This window comes from Genypterus blacodes, unplaced genomic scaffold (genome assembly GCF_046128005.1).
Source record: "Genypterus blacodes isolate CSIRO-AG114 ecotype Tasmania unplaced genomic scaffold, CSIRO-AGI_Gbla_v1 ptg000112l_1, whole genome shotgun sequence".
NCBI lineage: Eukaryota > Metazoa > Chordata > Actinopteri > Ophidiiformes > Ophidiidae > Genypterus > Genypterus blacodes.
In genome coordinates, this window is record NW_027466916.1 from 149,868 (window position 1) to 171,478 (window position 21,611).

The 21,611-nt window shown below is 46.3% G+C and overlaps 4 protein-coding genes across 8 annotated transcripts; 1 reads left to right on the forward strand and 3 right to left on the reverse strand.

Annotated features, from left to right (window-relative positions):
- Window positions 1–561: 561 nt before the first annotated feature.
- On the reverse strand, window positions 562–8,848 carry srrm1 (serine/arginine repetitive matrix 1). Of its 4 annotated transcripts, none has more exons than XM_076161570.1 (17): window positions 8,721–8,848; window positions 7,703–7,792; window positions 7,407–7,529; window positions 5,381–5,551; window positions 5,199–5,293; window positions 4,859–5,080; window positions 4,578–4,763; window positions 4,161–4,283; window positions 3,856–4,064; window positions 3,339–3,416; window positions 2,949–3,035; window positions 2,727–2,862; window positions 2,527–2,616; window positions 1,972–2,442; window positions 1,692–1,875; window positions 1,402–1,575; window positions 562–1,285 (listed from the first exon to the last, which is right to left on the reverse strand). In XM_076161570.1, the coding sequence occupies exons 1-17, from the start codon at window positions 8,739–8,741 to the stop codon at window positions 1,274–1,276; spliced, it is 2,472 nt and encodes an 823-aa protein (XP_076017685.1). In that variant the 5' UTR covers window positions 8,742–8,848; the 3' UTR covers window positions 562–1,273. The 4 variants fall into 4 exon arrangements, with proteins under 4 accessions (XP_076017685.1, XP_076017683.1, XP_076017687.1 ...); XM_076161568.1 differs by having other exon boundaries at window positions 562–1,292; XM_076161572.1 differs by lacking the exons at window positions 7,407–7,529; window positions 7,703–7,792; window positions 8,721–8,848 and adding an exon at window positions 7,042–7,286 and having other exon boundaries at window positions 562–1,292.
- A 417-nt stretch (window positions 8,849–9,265) lies between these two features.
- On the reverse strand, window positions 9,266–12,431 carry tdh2 (L-threonine dehydrogenase 2). Its single transcript, XM_076161686.1, has 8 exons — window positions 12,263–12,431; window positions 11,783–11,825; window positions 11,631–11,701; window positions 11,395–11,544; window positions 11,137–11,309; window positions 10,963–11,053; window positions 10,605–10,874; window positions 9,266–10,243 (listed from the first exon to the last, which is right to left on the reverse strand). Exons 1-8 carry the CDS (start codon window positions 12,423–12,425, stop codon window positions 10,098–10,100), a joined length of 1,107 nt encoding a protein of 368 aa, XP_076017801.1. The 5' UTR covers window positions 12,426–12,431; the 3' UTR covers window positions 9,266–10,097.
- Window positions 12,432–12,891: 460 nt separating this feature from the next.
- On the reverse strand, window positions 12,892–18,160 carry LOC143009509 (myotubularin-related protein 9-like). 2 transcript variants are annotated; one of them, XM_076161513.1, is made up of 11 exons: window positions 17,575–18,160; window positions 16,809–16,865; window positions 15,919–16,027; window positions 15,680–15,805; window positions 15,045–15,218; window positions 14,717–14,934; window positions 14,196–14,357; window positions 13,966–14,107; window positions 13,591–13,811; window positions 13,272–13,423; window positions 12,892–13,148 (listed from the first exon to the last, which is right to left on the reverse strand). In XM_076161513.1, the coding sequence occupies exons 1-11, from the start codon at window positions 17,757–17,759 to the stop codon at window positions 13,015–13,017; spliced, it is 1,680 nt and encodes a 559-aa protein (XP_076017628.1). In that variant the 5' UTR covers window positions 17,760–18,160; the 3' UTR covers window positions 12,892–13,014. The 2 variants fall into 2 exon arrangements, with proteins under 2 accessions (XP_076017628.1, XP_076017629.1); XM_076161514.1 differs by lacking the exon at window positions 16,809–16,865.
- A 556-nt stretch (window positions 18,161–18,716) lies between these two features.
- fam167b (family with sequence similarity 167 member B) lies at window positions 18,717–21,136 on the forward strand. The gene is made up of 2 exons (XM_076161516.1): window positions 18,717–19,166; window positions 19,540–21,136. The coding sequence occupies exons 1-2, from the start codon at window positions 18,855–18,857 to the stop codon at window positions 19,801–19,803; spliced, it is 576 nt and encodes a 191-aa protein (XP_076017631.1). The 5' UTR covers window positions 18,717–18,854; the 3' UTR covers window positions 19,804–21,136.
- Window positions 21,137–21,611: the final 475 nt, after the last annotated feature.

Consider the following 21,611-nt stretch of genomic DNA (forward strand, 5'->3'; position numbering starts at 1 on the left):
GGATGATGCCTTCAAGTGCTCCCCGAAAAGCGACGTGTCCCCCGCTGAAACCCTACATTTTTTCCGTTTAGTTTAAAAAAAAGAAAAAGATATGTAAAACTAGCCATGGGTTCCTGATGTCGCGTTGTACACGAGAGCAAAGTCTCCTAATGTTCCGTCTGGATCATTTACTGTCACCCGTGTCACTGGTTCTCAATGTGTTTGTGCATCACTGGTGGAACCTGAACTCGCCACCTGGTGGTACAACAGTAGAGAGCATATTCAGTTTTTCTCAGATTTCTCTTGGTGTGTTGGTGAAGTCGTAACGCAACGTTTTGATTAAAGTAAATCTATTTATGGTCAACATTTAAATCTGTTTTGATCCTTTACTTGATCTTTAGTTCTCTCAACCTTGGAATCGTGGCTCATTTCACTCTTAACAGGCCAAAAAAGTGAATTCTGCATTCATCTGTACTTACTTTCGAAAGAAAAATGTTACTTTTGAAAGCTTCCTCCGCTCAATCATGCTACTTCCATTGAATCCCACACCCAAACACTTGAATTTGAAGACAAAAACAAAGATTATATAAAAATCATTTAATTTGAAAGGATGACGAGTCAGGGGTACTGAATACAAAACAAAAGTACCACATAATTGACCAGCTTGGTGTGTGGAGTTTAGCCCGAAACAAAATGAAGACCAATTTAGAGTCAGAAATAACAGCAAGATTTAACACATCAGTTACAATATGGGACAAAAACTTTTTTTCCTCAACCTCTTGCAGTGCACACAACAGTTACTGTATCCCCTGGAGACCATAGTAACAGTATGCTCCTGCCCAACACTCTGTAAGGTCAGTGGGGTCATGCACATCTGAAACAATCACTGCACATGCAATCAAATTCTCCATGGACTCTACAGTATGCTGTGGAAAAACCAGAAACTTATCCAACTCAAACCTCTGAAGTAAAACAATTCCCCTGCTCAATTATTTAGGAAGGACAACACAAGCATCTTTACAGTTTAGAGTACACTATGAGACAAATCAAGCTCTTAATCAAACTCACACTTCAGAATGTACCACACCTGTAAAAAGAAAAACAAGAGACTCAGGAATTAAATTTGTACATTCTAAAGCTGAACCAGGTTAATGACAAAATTCTAAGAACAAGTGGAAAAAGATGTAGCAACAGCGCCCCCTTCAGGACATCTGTGATGGAGACAGCTGGGCCTTCCTCATGGAGCGCAGGGCCTTCTCCCGTAGGTGCTTCTCCAAGTCATCCAAACTGTCTTCTACTTCACTATCTGATTCCTAGAAGAAAGGTTTTGAGATTTACTTCTGACTGACCCTTACAAGTTAACTTGAGAATTCATTTCAGAATGCTGGTGCAGGACACAAACGTCTTGGAAACAGATATCACCTTTCTTGACTCTCCATCCTCCTCCATCACCTGGTTCTCCTGAACCTCTGCGGTCACGGCGACAGCACTTTTCTCCTTCTTGTGCTTCTTGTGTTTCTTATGTTTCTTCTCTTTCTTGTGTTTCTTTTCCTTCTTCTTTTTCTTCTTCTTTCCACTGTTGTCAACGTCTGAATTCTGCAATGAAGTAGATTTGAAGAAGACATCAAGATTAATATGAAATCAGATCACACGCAATGTAAACCTACAGCCAGTCATCATTTTAAACTGTTAGTAAGTTTAAAAAGTTAAACCTTGTTGGGCGACTGACTGCCAGATCCACTGCTGGCCTTTTTGGCCGGAGGTGGTGACCGACTAGCAGAGCGAGACGGTGAGGGGGAGGCAGAGGCCACGGCTGGACGTTTCTGCCCCAGTGCTGGTGGAGGTGAAACAGATCTGGATGATGCTCTCCTTATAGGCTGGGGGCTCTGTGAAGGTCTGTGGAGAAGGAAGAGGCGACGTGAGGATGAGAGGCACAATGGCACATCATCTCTACTAGAACCCCAACACTAAAGAAGCTGCTGCCTTGCTTACCTCTGGTTGTTGCGTGGCTCTGGAGTACGTGACACCCTGCGGATGGGCCTGCCAGAGCGGGACGGGGATGGCTGCCTCCGCTGGTTGGCTGGAGACGTCTCAAAATGTCCCGGTGGACTAGTAGAACCCCTGACAGGGCGACCACGGTTAGCAGGAGACGGGGATAGGCGGCTGGACGCTGCGACAGGTGATCGTGTGTCCCTGCTTGGCCGGGTGGAAGGCAACATGGGGCTCCTCCTGTGTCGGGGAGGAGATGAAGTGGGAGGCGTGCGTCTCTTTTGAGGAGGAGAACTCCTGCGCTTGGGGGACCTGGAGGGCCGTCGCTTCACCCCTGGAGAAGGGCGTCTGGTGGGAGAGCCGGACATCTTCCTTTTCTGAAGAGGCAAAGGAGAGGGGCTGTAGCGTCGTTGGATAGGTGGAGAGTATCGCCTTGGAGATGGAGATCGTCGACGTGGCGGTGGTGAGGGAGACCTGAAGAGCAAAGACAATTATTCACAAATTCTTTGCTTTATCATCAATGTAAAGCGCAACTAAAGAGATAGAAAGAACATGCACCGGCGTCTAGGAGGGGAGGGGGATCTGCGGCGGCGTGGGGGAGAGGGAGTGCGGCGTCTGCGCATCATTGGTGACTGAGAGCGTCTTTTCCTAAAAGGAGTACAAACAAACAATTAAATGATACAGATGAACAAAGAAAACAAATCTGATTTCTATCAAATACAGATCAAGTCATCCAGACAGCAAATCCCCTTTCTAACCTTGGAGAGGGATCGCGTTGTCGTCTCCGTGGGGACGGTGTGCGACTGCGTCTCCTCCTGACGTCTCCGTTTCTAGCACCTGGACCTCCTACTGGCCTTTTGGGTGCCTCTTCGTCTGATGATGAAGACCCTGAATCTGAAGGCCATAAAAGAGGTCGGGGTCAGGACCGCACTGTGTGAGAACACAGGACAGGCGAGGAAAGAACAGATGAAAACATTTACCTGAAGAAGACTGTTGATTCTGTCTGCGGTACTGACGTCGCTGCTGAACTGAATCTGCAGTCGCTCCCTTCTCGTTCTTATCCTCCTCTGAAAAAAGAAAGGATGGAATGTTCACACAAAGTTAAGAGAAACAGACGTGGCTTTAAGTTCTCCTCCTCAGGTTTCAACACCATGGTGCTTTTACACTTCTGCCGTCCCTTAGTTTCTGCTTACTGTGTGTAAAGTGATGAATGAAATAACTAAAGTTGGGCTCAATCAGGTTCCCCATTCATTTGTTAATTTTTCATATTTCTATCCAGTAACTGAGTCTGAAATGCATGCAGGCATTTGTGAACCTTTTGTGACATTTTAAACACAATTTCTGTTCTTCAAACAGGTTTAAATGTTTACCTGAGTCAGACCCTTCAGAGGGGCGGGGCTTGAGGTTGTCGGGGGAATCGCTCCTTTCTCCTGGTTTACGCTTCAGACCTGAAAAACAAAAGGACAGGGACCTTTAGATACACTTCCTCTTTCTTCCACAATCAAGGCTTATGTTTTATATCCTTTCACATATTTAGATGCAAATATCAATGAACTATACGATATATAACTCTGAACCCTTGACTGTAGAGTCACAGGAGACTCTGATCTGGTGTCAGCACCTGATATCTGACAGCAGAGAGTGATTACAGCATGTTTATACCAACAACACACTGGCACACAAGGCTTCAGTTGTAGTCCCCAACAATGTAGTGATACAGTGAGCAGTGTCAGTGATACTCTTCAGATTTAGAGAACCAAAATAGAATCACTTGGATCGGCTTCACCTAAGTCTCATATTCAAAGGAACCTTTGACATTTTGTCCATTTAGAAGATATTGGGACTAAACGTGCTCTCTGAAGGCGAACATGACAGGCGTGTACGTACCCAGTGCTCTGGGTGGGGAGGCAGAGCCCCGCCCCCTTCTGGCCCGGGGGGAGGGTGAGCGTCGGTCCTTTGCTGGAGGGCTCATAGAGGCTTCGGGGCGGCGGAGTGGCTTCCTGGGTGGTGAGGTGGATATTCTCTTCATCAGCTTCTTAGGTGAGCGAGAGCCGGAGGAGCTGCTTCCAGAGGATGAGGCGGAGCGAGAGCGCCTCCTGCAGGCCACAACGTTAGAACAACAGTTTAATTTCCAATATAAGAGCACGTACGGTCAGAGTTCTCAGTTTCTTGTTTTGTGGCAGCTGGCTGACCTGCGGACAGGGGAGCGTCTGTGTCTATTATGTCTGGAGCTGGTGCCTCCACGCCTGGGGGGGCTGCGACGACGAGGGGACATTCTCCTCCTGGGACTCGGTCTCCTACGAGGGGAGAAAGACCTGAAGGGCAGAGGAGAGCTTAGAATGCTTCAGACAGTCCACATGAGCCGATACAAGGATGTGAAATTTAACATACGAGTTTCATGTTGTCAAACGTGTTTCTCTAAGCAGACCGTCTCGTTTCCCACAGACAGAAACAGAAGTTACTATCATCCGTCTGGATTAAAAATGTAGACTTAAGATGTCTTAAAACAGTTCAGGGCTTTGAATTGACCTTTTCATTTAGATGAGATGACTTGACCCTTTCCTAGGCCCTTACACACCTCCTTAGTACCACAAGTGTGAAGAAATTACCTGGACCGAGAGCGCCGTCTGCGGTTTCGGGAATGGGAGCGGGAGCGGTGACGAGGTCGGTCCCTTCTGCCGTCCTTCTCCCTTTCTCTGGATTTTGGCCTCTCCTCCTTCTTGTGACTCTTTTCTGGAGATTGCTCTTTGACTTGGGCCACCGAGTCTGCTTTCACCGTCTCCACGAGTGCCTCACTGCAGAGCAACAGGGTAACGCACAAATGTTACACGGATAAAAAAAATCATACATTTGAACACAATTTCAAGAATGAAAGAAGTGCTCTGCTCACCAAGGAGGAGCTTCTTGGACCACTGGCTCAGGCACAGCTTTGACTGGCGCCTCAGGATCCACGTGTTCTTCCACAGGTTTTGGGGGCAGCTCCATCAGGGGGGGAGGGGGTGAGCTGCCTGCACCGGGGCTGGGTTTGCGTCGTGGAGAGCGTGAGGGACTGCGCTTCCTTTCCCTCTTCACTGGCGACCTTCGCCTTGGTGATGGCGATCTCGTCTTCCGCCTGAACAAAGAAGAAGAAAGGCAATCAGGGTGAGGTTCTCTTGAAGCATTCAGTTTCATGCTATCTCTAAATTTGCTTTGATTTGTTAACTGTTCCCCTTATCTACACTGTTCCTCACCTCCTTGGGCTCTTTGACTGAGCTCTGTCTCTGTTGTCCTTGTCCTTCTTGTCCTCGTCCACCTTCCTTAGAGAAGCAAGCTTCTCCTGTTCAATCTGTCACAATGAAAAAACATATAAAAACGTTATTACAACATTATCACCGTCAAATCTTGCCTTCAAGTCTGTGCGAGAGAATCTCACCTGTCTCTGTTTGATTTCCTCCTTCTTCTGTTCCAGAAAAGCCGAGGGGATCCCAGCTATGTTCTCCTGGGCACTCAGCAGCAGCGGCCACAGGTCCTTCATGAACTCCCGAGCGTTCTTTCCATTCAGGAAGCCTGTCAGGTTGATCTGCATCATCTTGCTATCCGGGTGCTGCAACACACACATGATGGGGGAAAAGAAAAAACAAGATGGTCGTTGAAACACGGAAGCAGATTTCGGAGTAGAAGGTAGGATCCCGCTAACAGGACTGCCTACCCCACAGCCCTCACTAGCCTACGCCTCACTGCTATGCACATTAACCATATTCAAAGAAGTAGATACTAGAATATTCAACATCTCTTGGTCCAATACCGGACTCAGTAACATGACAAAAGGGCATGATGGATTTAATCATACTCACAAACTCATCAAACTGAGAGTGGAGCTACCTGAGGGGAGACATATAGCAACATTAAGTTAGCCAACTGCATGCAATACTGCTGTTATGCCCGTGTCACATTGTTATTCCCCAGAGCTTAAAGTTAGTTTATCTCATTTTGATTCCCTCAGTCCAACCCCAGCTACCTTGCATGTATCTGTGCCTGCCCACTCTTACTGTTCCAGTCTCCCCACAGTCTACTCTTCAGGAGATAAAAACAGATAACCACAATACAGGAGTGCATTAAAACCCAACACTGCAAGTACAGTTCCGGTGTCTTCAGTGAGTCCCGTGGAATCAGTGGGTACGGAGCTCCCTTGGCTTGCTTCCGCCTCCCTACTGCTTGAGACTCAACCACCTTGAGCTTAATGTTATATCATTTATCTAAATTGCAAGAGACGAACAAGCAATAATGAGTACACAGTTACACAAAAAATGGTTTTATTTAAACAACTGATACGAAAAAAAATACTATGATACCTCAAATCTGCTGGGTGTTTAAAAGGTAATAACTAAGTCTTACAGATTCTCCAAATCATAGAGTATAACAAAATAAAGGTCAAACATTTGAATGCTTAATGCTGGAGTCTCTTTTACAATTACTCAAACAAGAAAGATACCTTAAGGGTGTGCAGCACCTTTAAAAGAACAAACTTTAGCTGGTTATACACGTGTCACAGACTAAGACATGCATGTAGCTGTGATACTATGGGATCAGATCCTAGTTAGGATCCAAGAAACTGGGAGAGTTTACTCACTTTCTTTTTCTAATTAAAAGGGGCATGCCTGTGTAATGGAAGTTAGCCATTACGCTGCCAAACCCCATGTGGAGTAAAATGTGGGTGAGGAACAATACAACAAACAAAGGAGGTCCCTTGGACATGGACCCTTGTAAGTACACCTATTCAATTTAATACAGCTATGGTCTAAGGAATGAGGAACATGCAGTCTGCAGTCTTTAAACATATCAGTGGAGCTTAGCCTTACAATTCTGGTAGGTAGGTAGGTGGGAGGTTAGAGGATGTAATGAAGGAAAGCTTTACTCTTACCAATGAGTTATTGCAAATGTTTTCTCCTTTGTTATCAACCTATTACTCCACCTACTTTTTAAGGGGATTTGGAACAGTTGTGCACTGTAAACACCTGTGGAGGATATAACTATGGTATTGTACAGGTGGGTCTATCACTGACATGATATTGTTATTCCCTGCATATAACTCACCTCAAACCACACACTGCATCATGAAGGGAGAGTTGGGCTCAGTGACTTTGGGCTCAGGAGAGAGCTAATTAGGTGTTGGTGCTATACTTCTGATGCAAGGCATAACATCCATATTGGTTCAGGCCTTTTAAATCATAAATCACATCATCATTAGAAGACTGCGGAATAAAGGCACTTTCTCAAATAACAGCAACAACAGAGTCAATAGAAATCCATTTCATACCAATTGATACTTTCCGCATTCAAATTTTATATTAACTAAAATGTGCATTACTTCCCTTCTTACTAGCAGCAATAGCCAAACCCCTCAACGCAAGACAGTTTTGCAAAAAAAACAAAAAGATACCCACAATAGAAGACATTACCTTCTCCTCAAGCTGGTTAAATATGAACTCTATGACGACGTCATCCTCGAATCCTAGAATCTCTGTCACTCGCTGGGTAATCCAGGGTTTGATGACTTCCAGGTTCACTTTGGTCATGTCCACCTGAGGGTCAACACAGGATACACACACATTAACTGACTGGAAAGGGCAAGTTGATAGAGACACAGATTTGAGGGGCAAAGTACTGACAGAGCAGTGAGGATATACAAAGTGTCCAGGGCTCAGCTTCCATACAAAGATCTAAACATGTACACACTAAGTGGAGGGACTTGTACCTTCTTGTCCAGACATTCTGCAAACTTCAGCTGCTTCAGCAGTTTCTTTTGCTTGTTGCTGAAACGGTTGTCTTGTTCCGCACTTGTGCCCTGCAAGATACACAATAAAAGATTCATTGACAAACAGTAGTGTAACCACAGCTACACACAACACAGGAGTACAATGCGCTTCAAGTCTGTGACATCATCAAAGCTGCTCGACTTCCGTATGAGTCCCGGGCTGCGCGCGCCTGTTTCACATCGTGCATGTAGATCAAAGCTTAAAAGGCGCCGTTCAACATAAACACTGGCTTGTTACGTTTTCTTCTTATTTGTGTTATAAGTGATACAAGTTCATTGTAAGATTGGGCCCTGCATTAAAGCCAACGAGCACAGTCTGGGAAACGACATCCACGTTCATTGGCGAGGCCAACTGTTAGCCTGCTAGCCACTGAGCTACGCTTCAGGCCGGCTGAAGCTTGTTGTAACCACAGCTAGGTGGCTAAAAAAGACGGACATCCTTTAACTGAGCAATGAGTCGAACAGAAACACAACCGAAAACGAATGTGTCTGGGCTACAACGACGTCCATGTCCCCGTGCAGAAGCAAACATTACTGAATTAGCTGGCGTGACCATCTCACGGGAGCTGAGATGCGCCGCCCGGGCGCCATTTTCACCGAAGGCACGGAGCTAATGCGGGGCAAGCTAGTTTGTACCGTCTATTTGCTGCAAGCGCGTATCTCTCATTTTTCAACCTATTATAGTATGTGCATACGCGTAGGTTACACGAAAATGTACGTTAATAAATGCATTTATATGGTCAAGGAATGTACACAACGGAACCAACACACACCGACTGAACGATTAGCAAAACCAAAGCGCGAGTGTTTCCAGTTGATAGCCGAAGCCCACACCATACCACAAGCTGAATGGCGGACCGCAACTACACATAGCACACGAACGACCTAAACACTTATTATCAAGACACCCGACGCAAAAACACACTTTACACAACAGAAACAAGTTTAAATAACTTACGCGGAAGAATCCCGCGTCCATTATTGAAGAAAATGGTTATTTGCAGACGCTGTTGATGACGGACGTGGATCTCCGTTTATAAACTGAGTCGCCAGCCGGATGAAGAAAGTGCGCCTCTGTAGGAACCGGCGAGTACTGCAGCAGGCGAGCTAGCTAACTCACCGCTGCTAATTCAACAGTAGTGACGTCACCGAAACTAACGCCGATACAATTATGGCGTCAAATATATTATACATTACTAAATTGGACAGAAAGGTACTTTATTCACTTTGGCAAATTCAAAGGGAAATTTGTCAAAATGTATGCACTTTATACAAATGTGAATCTTATTATCTTTAATTATATTAAAGATAATAATGAATTTAAAACGAATTCCACTGTAAAAGTCTCCCTTTTATGTCATTCATTAAGGAACACCATAATCAGCAGTGCTTGGGTAAATAACTTATAAATAATAATTTATTATTCAAGGTCTGATTCAGAACACACTGAATTTGTATCCATATCTTTTCAAAACAAGATATTATTGTAAAGAAGGTGTTTTATTGTTAACCATACATAACCAAAATAGCAGTTCCTCCTGTTACAGCAGCTAATGAAACTGTACAAGTTACAATGCATGAATGTCCTTTAGAGACCATTACCTGTTATATACTGTAAATAATAAATAAAAAGGATGTGAGTATAGTTGCCACAGTTTGACTAACAGCTGGATCAGCGTGGACAAGAACAATATCCAATTTTATTTGTACTTGGGTGGAGATAATACGAAAGATAGGATAAGAAGAAAATGAAATTTCCCACAAGACATCTTTAACATTACATAAATGATGTTGTAAAATAGTAAGTATTGTTAGTGTGGATTGCTAAAAATAATTTGCGACAAAACAATGTTTTTCCTGACAGATTTTCATATGAGGATTTGATCAGTCATTATAGTCCAGAAGTAATTCTATCTGCAATTCCAGAAAATTATCTTTAAAATGCCATATCAAAGCCTACTCACTCAAATGTTCCATATTGTATTAATGACTTTCCATGGTTGCATTGTTGTGACATTCTATAATGTATGAAGCAAATCTGAAGTCAACAACGAAATGTTGTTCCATAAAATCCAAAATACTTAAGTGGTGTGTGTGAGAGAGAGAGATAGAGAGAGAGAGAGAGAGAGAGAGAGAGGGAGAGGGATAGGGGGAGAGAGAGAGCCTGAAAATTCTTATTTTGTAAACAATCGCTTGCTCAACGTTATTATATACCAGAATTCTATAAGATTCTAGTACACAGCTTGTGAGTGTGTGAGTGAAGGCTCACGTATTAAATGTATTGTGTGTAAATGCAGGCTGAAGAGCTCACACAGTCTTTGTCAATCAGGCTTTGCTAGCTGACTGGAAAACCCTCACTGGTCCTCTTCTCTCGAATGGAGGGCAGCATGTCTGAGACGAGCTCCTCAAGCCCGAAGGCCGGAGACCAACCCCAGTCCCTCCTGGCGTTGGAGTCATCAAATCTCACCGGCCAGCTGTCTGCTGCAAAATGACAGTTAAGGTGATCCCATTAGGCCCATTCCTATTCCTAAACGCTGGAATAACAGATGCAAACAACATCCCAACAAACATTTTGGATTTGATCTAACTGGTAGATGCATTGTCACTTTCCATAACAGCTAAAACACTTACTGTTACACATTTGGGGGCTCCTTGTCTAGTCTCTGAGGTAAACCCTTCCAAGGCTTGAAATTTAGACATAATTATAACTAAATGTCTGATGCCCACAGTTACACCAGTGAGGCAATGGTAGAGTGCAAAAGCATGTTGTCCCAAAAGGCTTCTGTAAAAAGGGATAAACTCATTGGTAGATGTTGGGTGTGCCATAGTTTCTCAGACCTACCAATGGTCTGCCGGACGGGGTCGGGGTTGTAGGTGACCTTGAGGTGGGGGAGATGCTTGCGAATTTCTTGAGCCACCTCTTCTGGCGTGAAGCTCATGGCAGCGATGTTGTAGGTACGCAGGGACAGCTGGCACTCTGAAGTCTCCATGAACTCCACTGTGGCACGGTGACAGTCAGAGACGTGCATCATGGGAAGGCGAGTGTCAGGGCGCAGGTAGCACTCGTGGTGACCTGTGCTGAGGGCATCATGGAAGATCTGAACAGCATAGTCTGTGGAATGGGAATAATGGGAGTGCTTAGCAGAGAGGAATGTGTGGTAATGCAGTGTGTGTGCTGCTGATGTGAATCGGAGCAGCACCTGTTGTTCCTCCCCCAGGTGATGTGTTGGCCGATATCACCCCAGGGTAACGTAGGCAGCGGAAGTCCAGACCGTATTTATGATGGAGATACTAGAAGAAAAACGTGCAAAGAAGATATTCTAGCAAGACTTTGTAAATCAGTTGAGGATGTTACATTGTTTCGATGGCCACACCTCCCCCATGAGCTCTCCGTGCACTTTAGACACCCCATAGATGGTTCGGGGCCTTTGAACACAAAGGTCAGGCGCCGGGTCACGCGGGGAAGAAGGACCGAATGCTCCGATGGTGCTGGGGACAAAGAGGCGCAGGGAGTTCTCCAAGGCCAAGTCCAGCACGTTATGAAGACCTGAACAGACAGAAGAAAAGAGGGGAAACAAAGTAGATGCACTAAAAGCTGATCCACGGGTTCTTCGCGTTGTGTTCAAGCACACCTGTGATGTTGATCTTGCGCGCCAAAGCCACATTAGCTTCGCCCACGGCGCTAAGCAGGGCGCTGTAGTGGACCAGCCAAGTGATGCCATGATTTACTATCAGCTCTCTGAAGTGTTTGTAGTCCAACACGTCAGCGTATACAAACGGGCCTGACAGGAAGAGAGAGGGAGGTGGGGAGACGACTTCAAGGCATGAAAACGTGAGGGGAATGGGTGAAGTAAAAGACTTTGCATACCACTGCTGCAAACTTCTGGTGAAGGCTTCTTTATGTCTGACAGGATCACATTGTCTCTTCCATATTGTTTCCTACAGTGTGAGTGATATGTAAGTTATGCTAATGAATGTTTTGACGAAGTGCAAAGTCTCAGTTAAGCGTAAATATCTCACCTCAGTAACCGTGCCAACCCCACACCCAGCTGTCCAAGCCCACCTGCACACAAACAAACACGTTCAAAACATCGTACATGTCCACATTTAAAGAGTGAATGAATGAATGAAAATAAAAGTATATTGTTGCTGTTGCATCCAGGGACAAAAAGTGACAACAGGCTATTCTTCTCCCTGCAGTCCCGCCCCCCCCGGCCCTTTGATGGGGCCTCCCCTGTCTGCATGCAGCCCTTTGTGGTTGGTTAAAATGGGGTCCTGCTACTATCAGACGGTACAAACAACACAAAAACTAAAACACAGCAGCACACACACGTCTGTATGATCCTACAAAAGCCTCTGATGCTCCTATTGTATGAATCCTCCCTCAGGTTTTACTTCCCTGTAGCCGCTCTTCCTGGGTCCTTGAGCAAGGCACTAAACCTTCATTGCATCTGTACTGTGTTTGAGTAACTGAAAAACCTAAAGTGAAGGCGTGTTTACCTGTGATGAGGATCCGGGGGTTGTTTGTAGAGTGCAGGGGGCTGCAGGAGGTCTTCTGGCTGTTCCACCTGCTGAACCTCCAGCCCGGCAAACCCTGGCAGGCTCGGCACAAGGGTGCCAGCCGGGCCATGGAGGACACACAAGACCGCACGCTCGACTGCATGTCCAGTATCAGTCCTTTCCAGACTAGGACACACACACAGGTTACAACACATCACAGACAGGAATGCAAAGTGGAGACAGGCTGAACTGAATCAGGATAAGGAAAGAAATACCTGAGTGACGATCAAATCTAGAATCCTTGAGAGATAAACTGAAAGACTCGAGACCAAGAGAGCTCAAATGAAAAGGTTACATGAATCTGTGGAACCTCATGCTGGGCTGTCTGGTTCTTGTCTGCTTTGTGGAGCTTGCGGCTCTTCCACTGAGCAGGACTACAAGCTCCACTTTGCAAAGCTCCATGTGTGCAAACGGGGCTGAATTTGCTGTGCGCAGGCATTTGCATTGTGTGTGAGTGTTTAGCTGAGCTTAACAGGACTGAGAGGTGTACACAGTCTACTGATCTTATTTATGAGTCAACACATAAAGGGAAATACTCACAATATACAGAAGAAGCACACAGACTAATATGTGGATTCAAAATCATTTTTATCAAGATTTACTGTAAAATCAAATATAAAACATCACACGTTTTAAAGAATTGCACACAGGTATCACTCCTCCTCAGGAAACACGTATAAGCATCCATCAGGTCAGGCTGAGCAGGTCGGTAAGTCAGAAACATCAGGTGAGAGCATGAGCCGGGTCCATTCAGTGACCATGGTCCTTATTTCTTCCTGGACCTCTTCTAGGTGATGAGCTTGTTCTGTCCAACGCAGAAAGAAACCTGAGGATGAGACCAGGGAGATATTTCAGTTAGCTGGGGCCGACATAGATGAAGAACACACGCGTACGGCCGTGTCAGAATCAGAATCAGAATAGATTTTATGATTAGACGAAACTCTCTCACCTCTCCACAGCTGCAGGGACTGAGGGTGGATGGAGGGCCAGATTGCCAACTTGGTGGGCTCATACAGGGGGTTGGTGTACTGCTCTCTCTCGCTGGGCTTGAGCAGAGCCTGGAACAAGCAGTGAGTCTTTGTCTTCACTCCTTGAGCCTCCCTGACAGAACAGAGCAGACGACAAAGAGTGAGACAAGACGAAAAACTACAAACAGCACATCACAAACAGGCCGCGGCTAACGTTGTCTTCTTTGAATAATACGCTGGCCTGAACATAAAACAATACTTAGTAACTCCAGAGAGAAGCGTAGAGGAAGAGCATCTGACCTCTCCTGATCATTGTTGCAGATGAAGGTCCCGTAGTTGGAGGCGTAGGCTTCGCTCGCCAGCCTCAGCAGCAGAGCCTCAGAGAAGCCCAGAGCCAGAGGGAACTGCCGCCACAGCTGCCACACGCAGTCCATCAGCAGCACAAACACCGGCGCCTCCTGCTGGAGACGAGCGTGGGAGTAGGCGGAATGAGCACATCGCAGCTGGAAAGGGTGACCGGCCTGGAGAGAGGAAACACATTTGTGTGAATATCTGATAACCATCATGCTTCCTTATTTAGAGAGACACTGCTCATGTTGTGTGTCATTTCCAGTGATCAGTTTACACACACACACACACACACACACACACACACACACACACACACACACTCACCTGGATCCATTCCCTCTCCAGCAGGGCCAGGAAGCCCTCCAGCGTGCGGCAGCAAGGCTCTATGATGAGCTGAGCCAGAGTGCTGATGAGCAACGTGGAGTCCGTCCCTTCAGAACCATGAATCAGAACCGAATGTCCGTCCCTGGACAAAACCAATAGAAGCACTAAAGTATTGATCTCTTACAGGATGTAACTATAGACTCCGTACACACCGCGGCCATGACACCCACCTCTCCACACACTCTGCTACCAGGCCAGCGGTGGACAGAGCCGTCTGGACGTGAGACAGCCACTTTGAGTTCTCCAGCTTAGAGAGCCAACGGTCCATATTGGGAGACTGATCACCACAGGCCTCCACCAGTTTAATAAGACTCTCCTGGAGCGCTTTACCCCTGCACACACACACACACACACACAGCATATACACCTCATTATGTGCATATGTTCACAGGGCTCCAAACTAAACTTCCATGTTGCCATTTTACTATTATTCATCTTTGTGTTGTTGAGTTGTGAAAGAGAGCATTGTCATCTTCATACTTTCTTTAAATGACTTGCACGATTGTGTCACTGCGTCGCTGGCTTACAGATGATTCAAGACTAAGTTACTATGGTGACATGCATCGACTTTCATCAGAACATGAAAAATTAAGAATTATGAAATTGAGGTGATAGGAAAAATTATTCACCATTCTTTTTACTCCACAACACACACACACACACACGCACACACACACACACACACACACACCTTTCCATCTGTCTGTGCAGTCTCTTCCAGCGGTCGTAGCACGCTTTGGACTCGAACCCTCCTCCAGTCATGCGGGCCTGCTGAGCCTGCTGACTGGAGCGAGTGTCAATGATGAAACCTTTGTCCGAGCCTTCAATCACCGCCTGGAGGAGGAGCTCATCTTCCCTGCAGCGCTTCCTATTGGCTCCTGACAGCGGCTGACTGCTGCGCACCATCACCTGAAATTTTCGATTTCAGTAAACACCACCGATGATAGCAAAAGAGAGAGGGAGAGAGAGAGAGAGAGAGAGAGAGAGAGAGAGAGAGAGAGAGAGAGGATGTACATCACCATGCCATTCTTCCTGTGGTAGTAGCACAGCACAGGGAATCGTCCTCCCTGTCTGAATTTAGCCACTTTCACCAGCATGTCATCATCTACGGCCTTGGGGACGATGGCAGATGTGGGGTAAGAGGGACACACTGAGTAGTCTCTGTTCAGCTCAGTCAGTCTCCACCTGTCATGCTGCAAACAGAGCAGAGAGGAGGAGATGAAGGCGGCAATCAAGCTGCATTAAAGTCTCTGATCACAACAATAACTGTACATTTTCTTTTGTAACAATCAAATGTTATAGTCCAGAACAGGGAGATCCCACAGGATGGATGTGCACTGATATGGGAGCTTGAACAAAACTCTTCTTGTCTGTCCTAAGGACGGTGTGGGATTGAGCAAGCAAAGACTCTAACAGCACATTCTGAAGTGAAACAGAGCTTAACAGAGGGCAATGGTGACAGGAGGATATCCTGATTCTTCACCCCACCAGTCAGTTTCCATGGCATTTTCCTGTCATGTGGATGTTGGAGCATTGTTGCATGTACATATGAGTCCATTCCTGTGTGTGTGTGCGTGTGTGCGTGTGTGCGTGTGTGTGTGTGTTATAGCCACAAGCACGAACAAAAGAATGCGTAGTTGTAAATGTTGCTTACTAGCTCCACCATTTGAGTGTAGTATGTTTCTGTGGACGAGAGGCCCCACTGATCCTGCAGGCTGTGATCTGCCGGTCTGTAGAAGAAGGGGTACGTCTCCAACACACTGTCCAGAGAGGACAGGGTCTGCAGACAGACAGAGAGAGAGAGAGAGAGAGAGAGAGAGAGAGCTTCATCAGATGGGAAAGCAGAGCAGAAAGCAGGAGGGAAGTCTGATATGAAGTGCTTATCTGTTGTACCTCGATGGAGCGGGCGATGTTGAGGCACTGCTCCATGCCTGGGATGTCAAACCTCAGCACACTCAGGTCTTTACATTTCACAGTGATTGTCCCTGAGGATGTAGCTATCCTACACACACACACACACACATGTATACACACAAAGTGAGGTGCATCACATGCCAGACATTAGAAACAATATCCCTGTGTCGTTCCCCCCCCCCCCCCCTTGTTTTGACTTGAGCACTGCAGGAAAGGAAGACAGCAGGATAAAACCAGTCAGCTGGACTGTGTGTGTGTGTGTGTGTGTGTGTGGGAGGGGGGGTTTGTCCTGCTGATAAATGGTTGTGTGACTGGATCATTAACAGGCCTGCACACTGTACGCATACAAGCTCACCTCAAATGGAAAATGAAAGCTCACTATTTAACAAACATTTGCATTCCAAAGAAAGAGAGGGGGGAGAGAGATGGAGAGAGAGAGAGAGAGAGAGAGAGAGAGAGAGAGAGAGAGAGAGAGAGAGAGAGAGAGAGGGAGAGAGAGAGGGAGGGAGACTGTCTCTCTTCAGCTTTGTCTCCCTCCCTCTGTCTCTCTGTCTCTCAGTCTAAAGAGCAGGCTTGACAATTTTGGTTCATATCCAGTCACCCCCCCCTCAAATATATGAACACCTCTGACTGTTAACCATTTACGTGTCGTCTTGTTTAAGCAGCGTCGCAAAAATTGCACTAACAGCAAGCGACACACACCACTGAGGTGAGAGTGTGTGTGTGTGTGTGTGTGTGTGTGTGTGTGTGTGGAAACAAAGCGCGCTACTGCAATCTTGCTCAGATTGGCACATTTCCGTATGTGCAGCGTTGCAGGCGAGTGAAGCAGCACACACAGCACACACTTGAACACACACATGATGTCCGACCTTTCGGGGTGGCCTGATCTACAGAGCAGGCTGGGATACAACGAAAGGTTTTCCACACTGGTTCATAAAGAGATTTGAGGAAGAATGTAATTAGACATTCATTCATGGTACAACACAGCTATATGTTCATGAGTTTACCTTGGAGAAGTGTGAGTGTAAACAAATACAGCTGTTACTTCACTACTGACAAGATACATGTTAAAGAATCATATTTCATGTATAAAGGGGAACACTTCTTCTAAATCCAGTAGAGATTGTTCATTAAGTCTTGTGCTGTTGGCTGAGATTGAGCCAGCAGCTGCCTCAGAGGAACACACAGCATCTAAACATCTTCTAAACACACATTAAGGACAAATGATTCAAATAGATATGAAGGAATGTGGAGTTTATATAGTTTGTATTGCAGCACACAGAATCTGAGCAAATACTGACTCAGTGTATCTGCAGGTTTATGGTGAAATGTCATTTTATCTTTAATGTTCTCAATATCCATCAAGTCTTTATTCCAAGTATTTGATAATATTCAGTGTAGTATATAAAGATTTCACTGGAATCCGGATCATTTCTGTGACAAATCAGCAATAATCAAATACGGTATTCTGGAGGAATGTGGAGCCTGAACACACCATGAGCCTGTATTGATTATGAGAGCAGATATTCAGTATGAATACGGTGATGTCACGTGTTTACAGCTTTCTATCGATGTTTCCCTCACACTATAAACAGCTGGTCCGTGTTGTCGTGAGGGCTTTTCAGCTTTTCTCACCTTTTCTCGATGGCGTCGATGTTCCGGAGCAGCAGCAGCACGTGGCGGGTGTCGCCCTCGGCTCTGTCCGAGAAGAGCAGGTGGTGGCCGGTCACGCACAGGGTGCCGCGGGTCGGAGGGTGCAGCGGCTGGCGGAGCAGCACATCCTCCACGTTAGCGGTCTTGATGTGCTCAGAGAACTCCATCGTCTCAACTACACACACACACACTCACTGCCTCCACTTAAATCACTTCCTCGCCTCCCGTTTGGTCAGAATGAAAATGAAAACAAGCTCCCTGTGATTTCACACACACATGTAGACACACGTACACACATGCACACACACGCATGCACACACACACAGCCGAGCAGTGCTGTAGCGCTCTGTTTGTTTGAAGATAAGGAGCCTATAAATAGATGCAGCTTCACACTCTTCTTCACAGACTCAAGCCGTTATGTGCACCTACACACACACACACACACACAGGTGGCTCACTCACATATACACAGAGAGCACAGCGAGAAAGAGGGGGGGGGGGGGGGGGGAGGAGAAAGAGACAGAAAATGAAAAGTTATGTGGTAAGAAAAGGCGGAAGTCGACATTTCCTGACAAACTCTGAGAAGTGACACACACTGCAAGCTCAGGGTGTTTTTGTAGATGAGATCACGCTTGATTCCACTTTCTCACTCTCTCTCTCTATCTCTCTATCTCTCTCTCTCTCTTTCTGTCTCGCTCTCTCACACACACATTCACACCACAGGCCCTCTATGTGACGTATGTGCTCTCTCTCTCTCTCTCTCTCTCTCTCTCTCTCTCTCTCTCTCTCGCACACAGACAGACACACACACGCACACAGACGCTCGCACTCAGAAGTCAGAGAGGGTGCAATTTACAGGTAAACCACTAGATGGCAGTGTGTCCTTAAACTTGGCAGACAAGCGACTCCACGATCATTTCTCTCACAGCTTTGCTTTTTGAAGGGAAACACCACAAACCCGTTTATAGTGACTGAAGAACACAGAGTCACACTCGGATGCAGATTGCAGAGCATCACCATGTTGAGTCGTGTGTGTGTGTGTGTGTGTGTGTGTGTGTGTGTGTGTGTGTGTGTGTGTGTGTGTGTGTGTGTGTGTGTGTGCTCCCTGTCAGTGCCAGCAGGGATCCAGTCTCGGTCCCGTGTGGGAGGCGCTCTTCTGTCCCTCTCACTGCCCTATAAAGGAGCAGAGGACCTGTTGAGCTCCAAACACTCCAGCTGCTCTCTGCGGGACGCGAGACGAAACCACTTCAGCTTCACTTCAGATGGATTTTAAAGAGTTCGGAGCCGATGACCCGGCCGATGATGAGAGTGAGAGCGAAGGTCTGGACAGCGTGAAGGCGCTGACGGAGAAGCTGAAGCTGCAGACCCGCCGGCCGTCCTACCTGGAGTGGCAGGAGCGCGTCAGGAGCAAACCGTGGACGGAGAGCCGCTCTGCCGCTGACCCGGGAGCGGCAGGAGGGGAAGAAGCCGCCGAGACCGCAGGTTTACCGGACGACACTTCAGATATCGGCGTGCGCAACATATGTGGCTTTGATACCATCGATGATGCGTTGGAGTTTCTGAGGAAAGAGCTGGTGAGTGACTGGATCGAGTCCCACAGGAGGGGCGAAGGCTTTAGTTTGGCTGCTTTAACACTCTCACACTGAGTTATCTCTCATAGATATCTGGAGATCTGTATCTGCACAGGTATGAGACTAAAGTGTTCCCATGCAGCGCTCTGCTTTGCGTGAGTTTCCTGCTTACAGGTGACTGCATGGCTGATTCCATGTGATCCTCACACTCTAAACAAACAGTGTCAGCCTTGCAAACCCCTATGATCAGATGTCAGTGAGATATGATGAGAAAAACAAAACAAGAGTTCACTTCACCCTGGGAACTCCTGCATCAGAAATGCAAAGATTTTATTTCCCTTTTCCCTGATGCACTTCTCTCTTTTCACATCCTCAGAGAGACATGCAAGTCCAGGACAACCGCCTAGCCCGTCAGCTGATCCGCCTGAGGGTGGAGATCCACCGGCTGAAGGTGGAGAAGATCTGCCACAGCCACAAGGAGATGCTGGATGATGCCACGTACGAGCTGGAGGAGTGCGGCGAGGAGTCGGACCTGCTCTGTGACATCCCCATGAAGGCGGCCTTCGCCCTGTCCACCCCCCTCAAACACCTGGGACTCACCAAGATGAACATCAACTCCAGGCGTTTCTCCCTGTGCTAACACACACGGTGCTTATTTATTTTGCAGAGGACCGGCCTGTCGCCTCCTCCTCTGTTTGTCTAAGGTAAAGTTTCCCCTCAGGCTTCGCTTTGACGACAGAAGGAAGAATGGCCGCCAGGAACCGGTGCTATGGTGAGAGCAAGAAATGTTCCCTGGTGCGACATGCATGGCAAAGTTTCCACGTTGAGTCCTGTAGGTGCACACACACACACACACACACACACACACCATCACGCTGAATGGAGAACTGCTGCTCCGCTCCACTGTGCAGTCAGAACGGGTATAGATATGGATCAGGTTGCTGAAATGTAAGAGAAGATAAGTGGAGGCTGTTGGGTTAAATATTTCCTAATATTGATGCTGTCAGTGCCAAACAGTGTAAACGAGACAGAGAATTACAGAGGATTATTGTACAAATAAGGAGACGGTTACTGGTTTTAGGACCCAGAGCATCGTTAGTGGGTCGCTTGTGGTCGCAGCACAGCAGGGGGTAACAGAGAGGTGCACAGGTTACATCATCTCTACATACAAAAACAAAAAACTGTTAGTATTTTTTGGTTGCACTCAGCTTGTGGTGGCTTTTCTCGGAGGATTAAACATAATCCTTTAATGGAGCCATGAATCTTTCACAGGGGTAACGTCCCAAACCTCGCTCTCACAGGAAGCCGGAGGTCACACTGCAGCATTCTCACACCTCTTCATCACAAACCCAAAATGACAGAGATCTCTATAGGCTCAGGCTTGACAGGACGCGGGAGGGTAGAATCTGCTTTATTTTCCATTCCACAGACGAAGCTCTGCTCTGGTGTTTAGGTCATGAGAGGCAGGTTAATAACAGAGAGTGTCAAATGTAAAATATGTTCATATGGGATGTTTGATGTCGTTGTTAGGTTTTATGGCAAAATCTGTTTTACTGAGCTGAGAGAGGACGAGCAAGATCAGAATTATTTCATCGTTTACTACATTGACTTGGTTTTACACACAGGAACACACAGGACTGCAGGTACATAACACACAAACAATGAAGAGGACAACAACCGGCCTCCAATCAACATTATAATCCACACTGAAACAGGTGATCAGAGTCAAAATCCTAAATCCTAATGAGAAAATAAACTTTTTCTCCAGGAAAGCAACTTGTTCTGTCAGTTTAGGGTTCAATCAAGTCATGATTTTGCTGTTTTCTCTTAGCTCCCGTCCTCTTCCTGCATGCGTGTTGTTAAAAGTAACATATATGTGACAAAAATGTAGAATTAGAACAGAAAATGCCAAGGAATGTATATTTTGTCCATTTTCTCTTGTCACATACACAAAAATAAACAAAACTTTTTTACGTCTGTGTCAGTTGTAAATTGTGTTTCATAATCCTGTAAGTTTGAAGTATTATTACATAAGGTCTCCCTTTTGTGCAGCTGTCAGTCACTCTGCAGTCACATGTCAATCCCATGTAGAGTGTAAGTGACCTGAGTCTAGCAGATCTAAACCACAGGCCCTGTGGTTTAGATCTGCTAGACTCCATGATCTTTAAGTCGGCCTATACAATAGTCTCCTCTTTCCTTCCACGAGACTTTCGTGACCCGGGGCCACATGCAAACATATGAATGGGGCCCTAGAGGGACGTGCAGACGCAATTACCTGAACAAGACACTGAATATGTGTGGACAGAGTGCAGCCATTGTATGAAAATGAGAACACGACCAGAACTGCTGAAGCCATGGAAATGTGGCATACTTCAGGTCACAGATGACTTCAGACGTGAGAGGAGCAGAGCAGGAAATGAAAATCATATGGAGAAGGCATGGAGCTCT

What these genes read in the sequence shown, in the direction of transcription:
- tdh2 (XM_076161686.1), bottom strand. Translation starts at nt 12,425, where the DNA reads ATGCAGTCGAGCGTGCGGTCTTGTGTGTCCTCCATGGCCCGGCTGGCA. An exon ending in GGGTTGGCACGGTTACTGAG is followed by an intron (nt 11,702 to 11,782) that starts GTGAGATATTTA and finishes CTCACACTGTAG; the next exon opens with GAAACAATATGGAAGAGACA. An exon ending in CCCCGTCCGGCAGACCATTG is followed by an intron (nt 10,244 to 10,604) that starts GTAGGTCTGAGA and finishes GTCATTTTGCAG; the next exon opens with CAGACAGCTGGCCGGTGAGA.
- LOC143009509 (XM_076161513.1), bottom strand. Translation starts at nt 17,759, where the DNA reads ATGGAGTTCTCTGAGCACATCAAGACCGCTAACGTGGAGGATGTGCTG. An exon ending in AGATCAGGCCACCCCGAAAG is followed by an intron (nt 16,028 to 16,808) that starts GTCGGACATCAT and finishes GTGTGTGTGTAG; the next exon opens with GATAGCTACATCCTCAGGGA. An exon ending in GTAGCAGAGTGTGTGGAGAG is followed by an intron (nt 14,108 to 14,195) that starts GTGGGTGTCATG and finishes GGTTTTGTCCAG; the next exon opens with GGACGGACATTCGGTTCTGA.
- srrm1 (XM_076161568.1), bottom strand. Translation starts at nt 8,741, where the DNA reads ATGGACGCGGGATTCTTCCGC. An exon ending in AGGAAATCAAACAGAGACAG is followed by an intron (nt 5,294 to 5,380) that starts GTGAGATTCTCT and finishes TCATTGTGACAG; the next exon opens with ATTGAACAGGAGAAGCTTGC. An exon ending in GCAGTCAGTCGCCCAACAAG is followed by an intron (nt 1,576 to 1,691) that starts GTTTAACTTTTT and finishes ACTTCATTGCAG; the next exon opens with AATTCAGACGTTGACAACAG.
- fam167b (XM_076161516.1), top strand. Translation starts at nt 18,855, where the DNA reads ATGGATTTTAAAGAGTTCGGAGCCGATGACCCGGCCGATGATGAGAGT. An exon ending in AGTTTCTGAGGAAAGAGCTG is followed by an intron (nt 19,167 to 19,539) that starts GTGAGTGACTGG and finishes TCACATCCTCAG; the next exon opens with AGAGACATGCAAGTCCAGGA.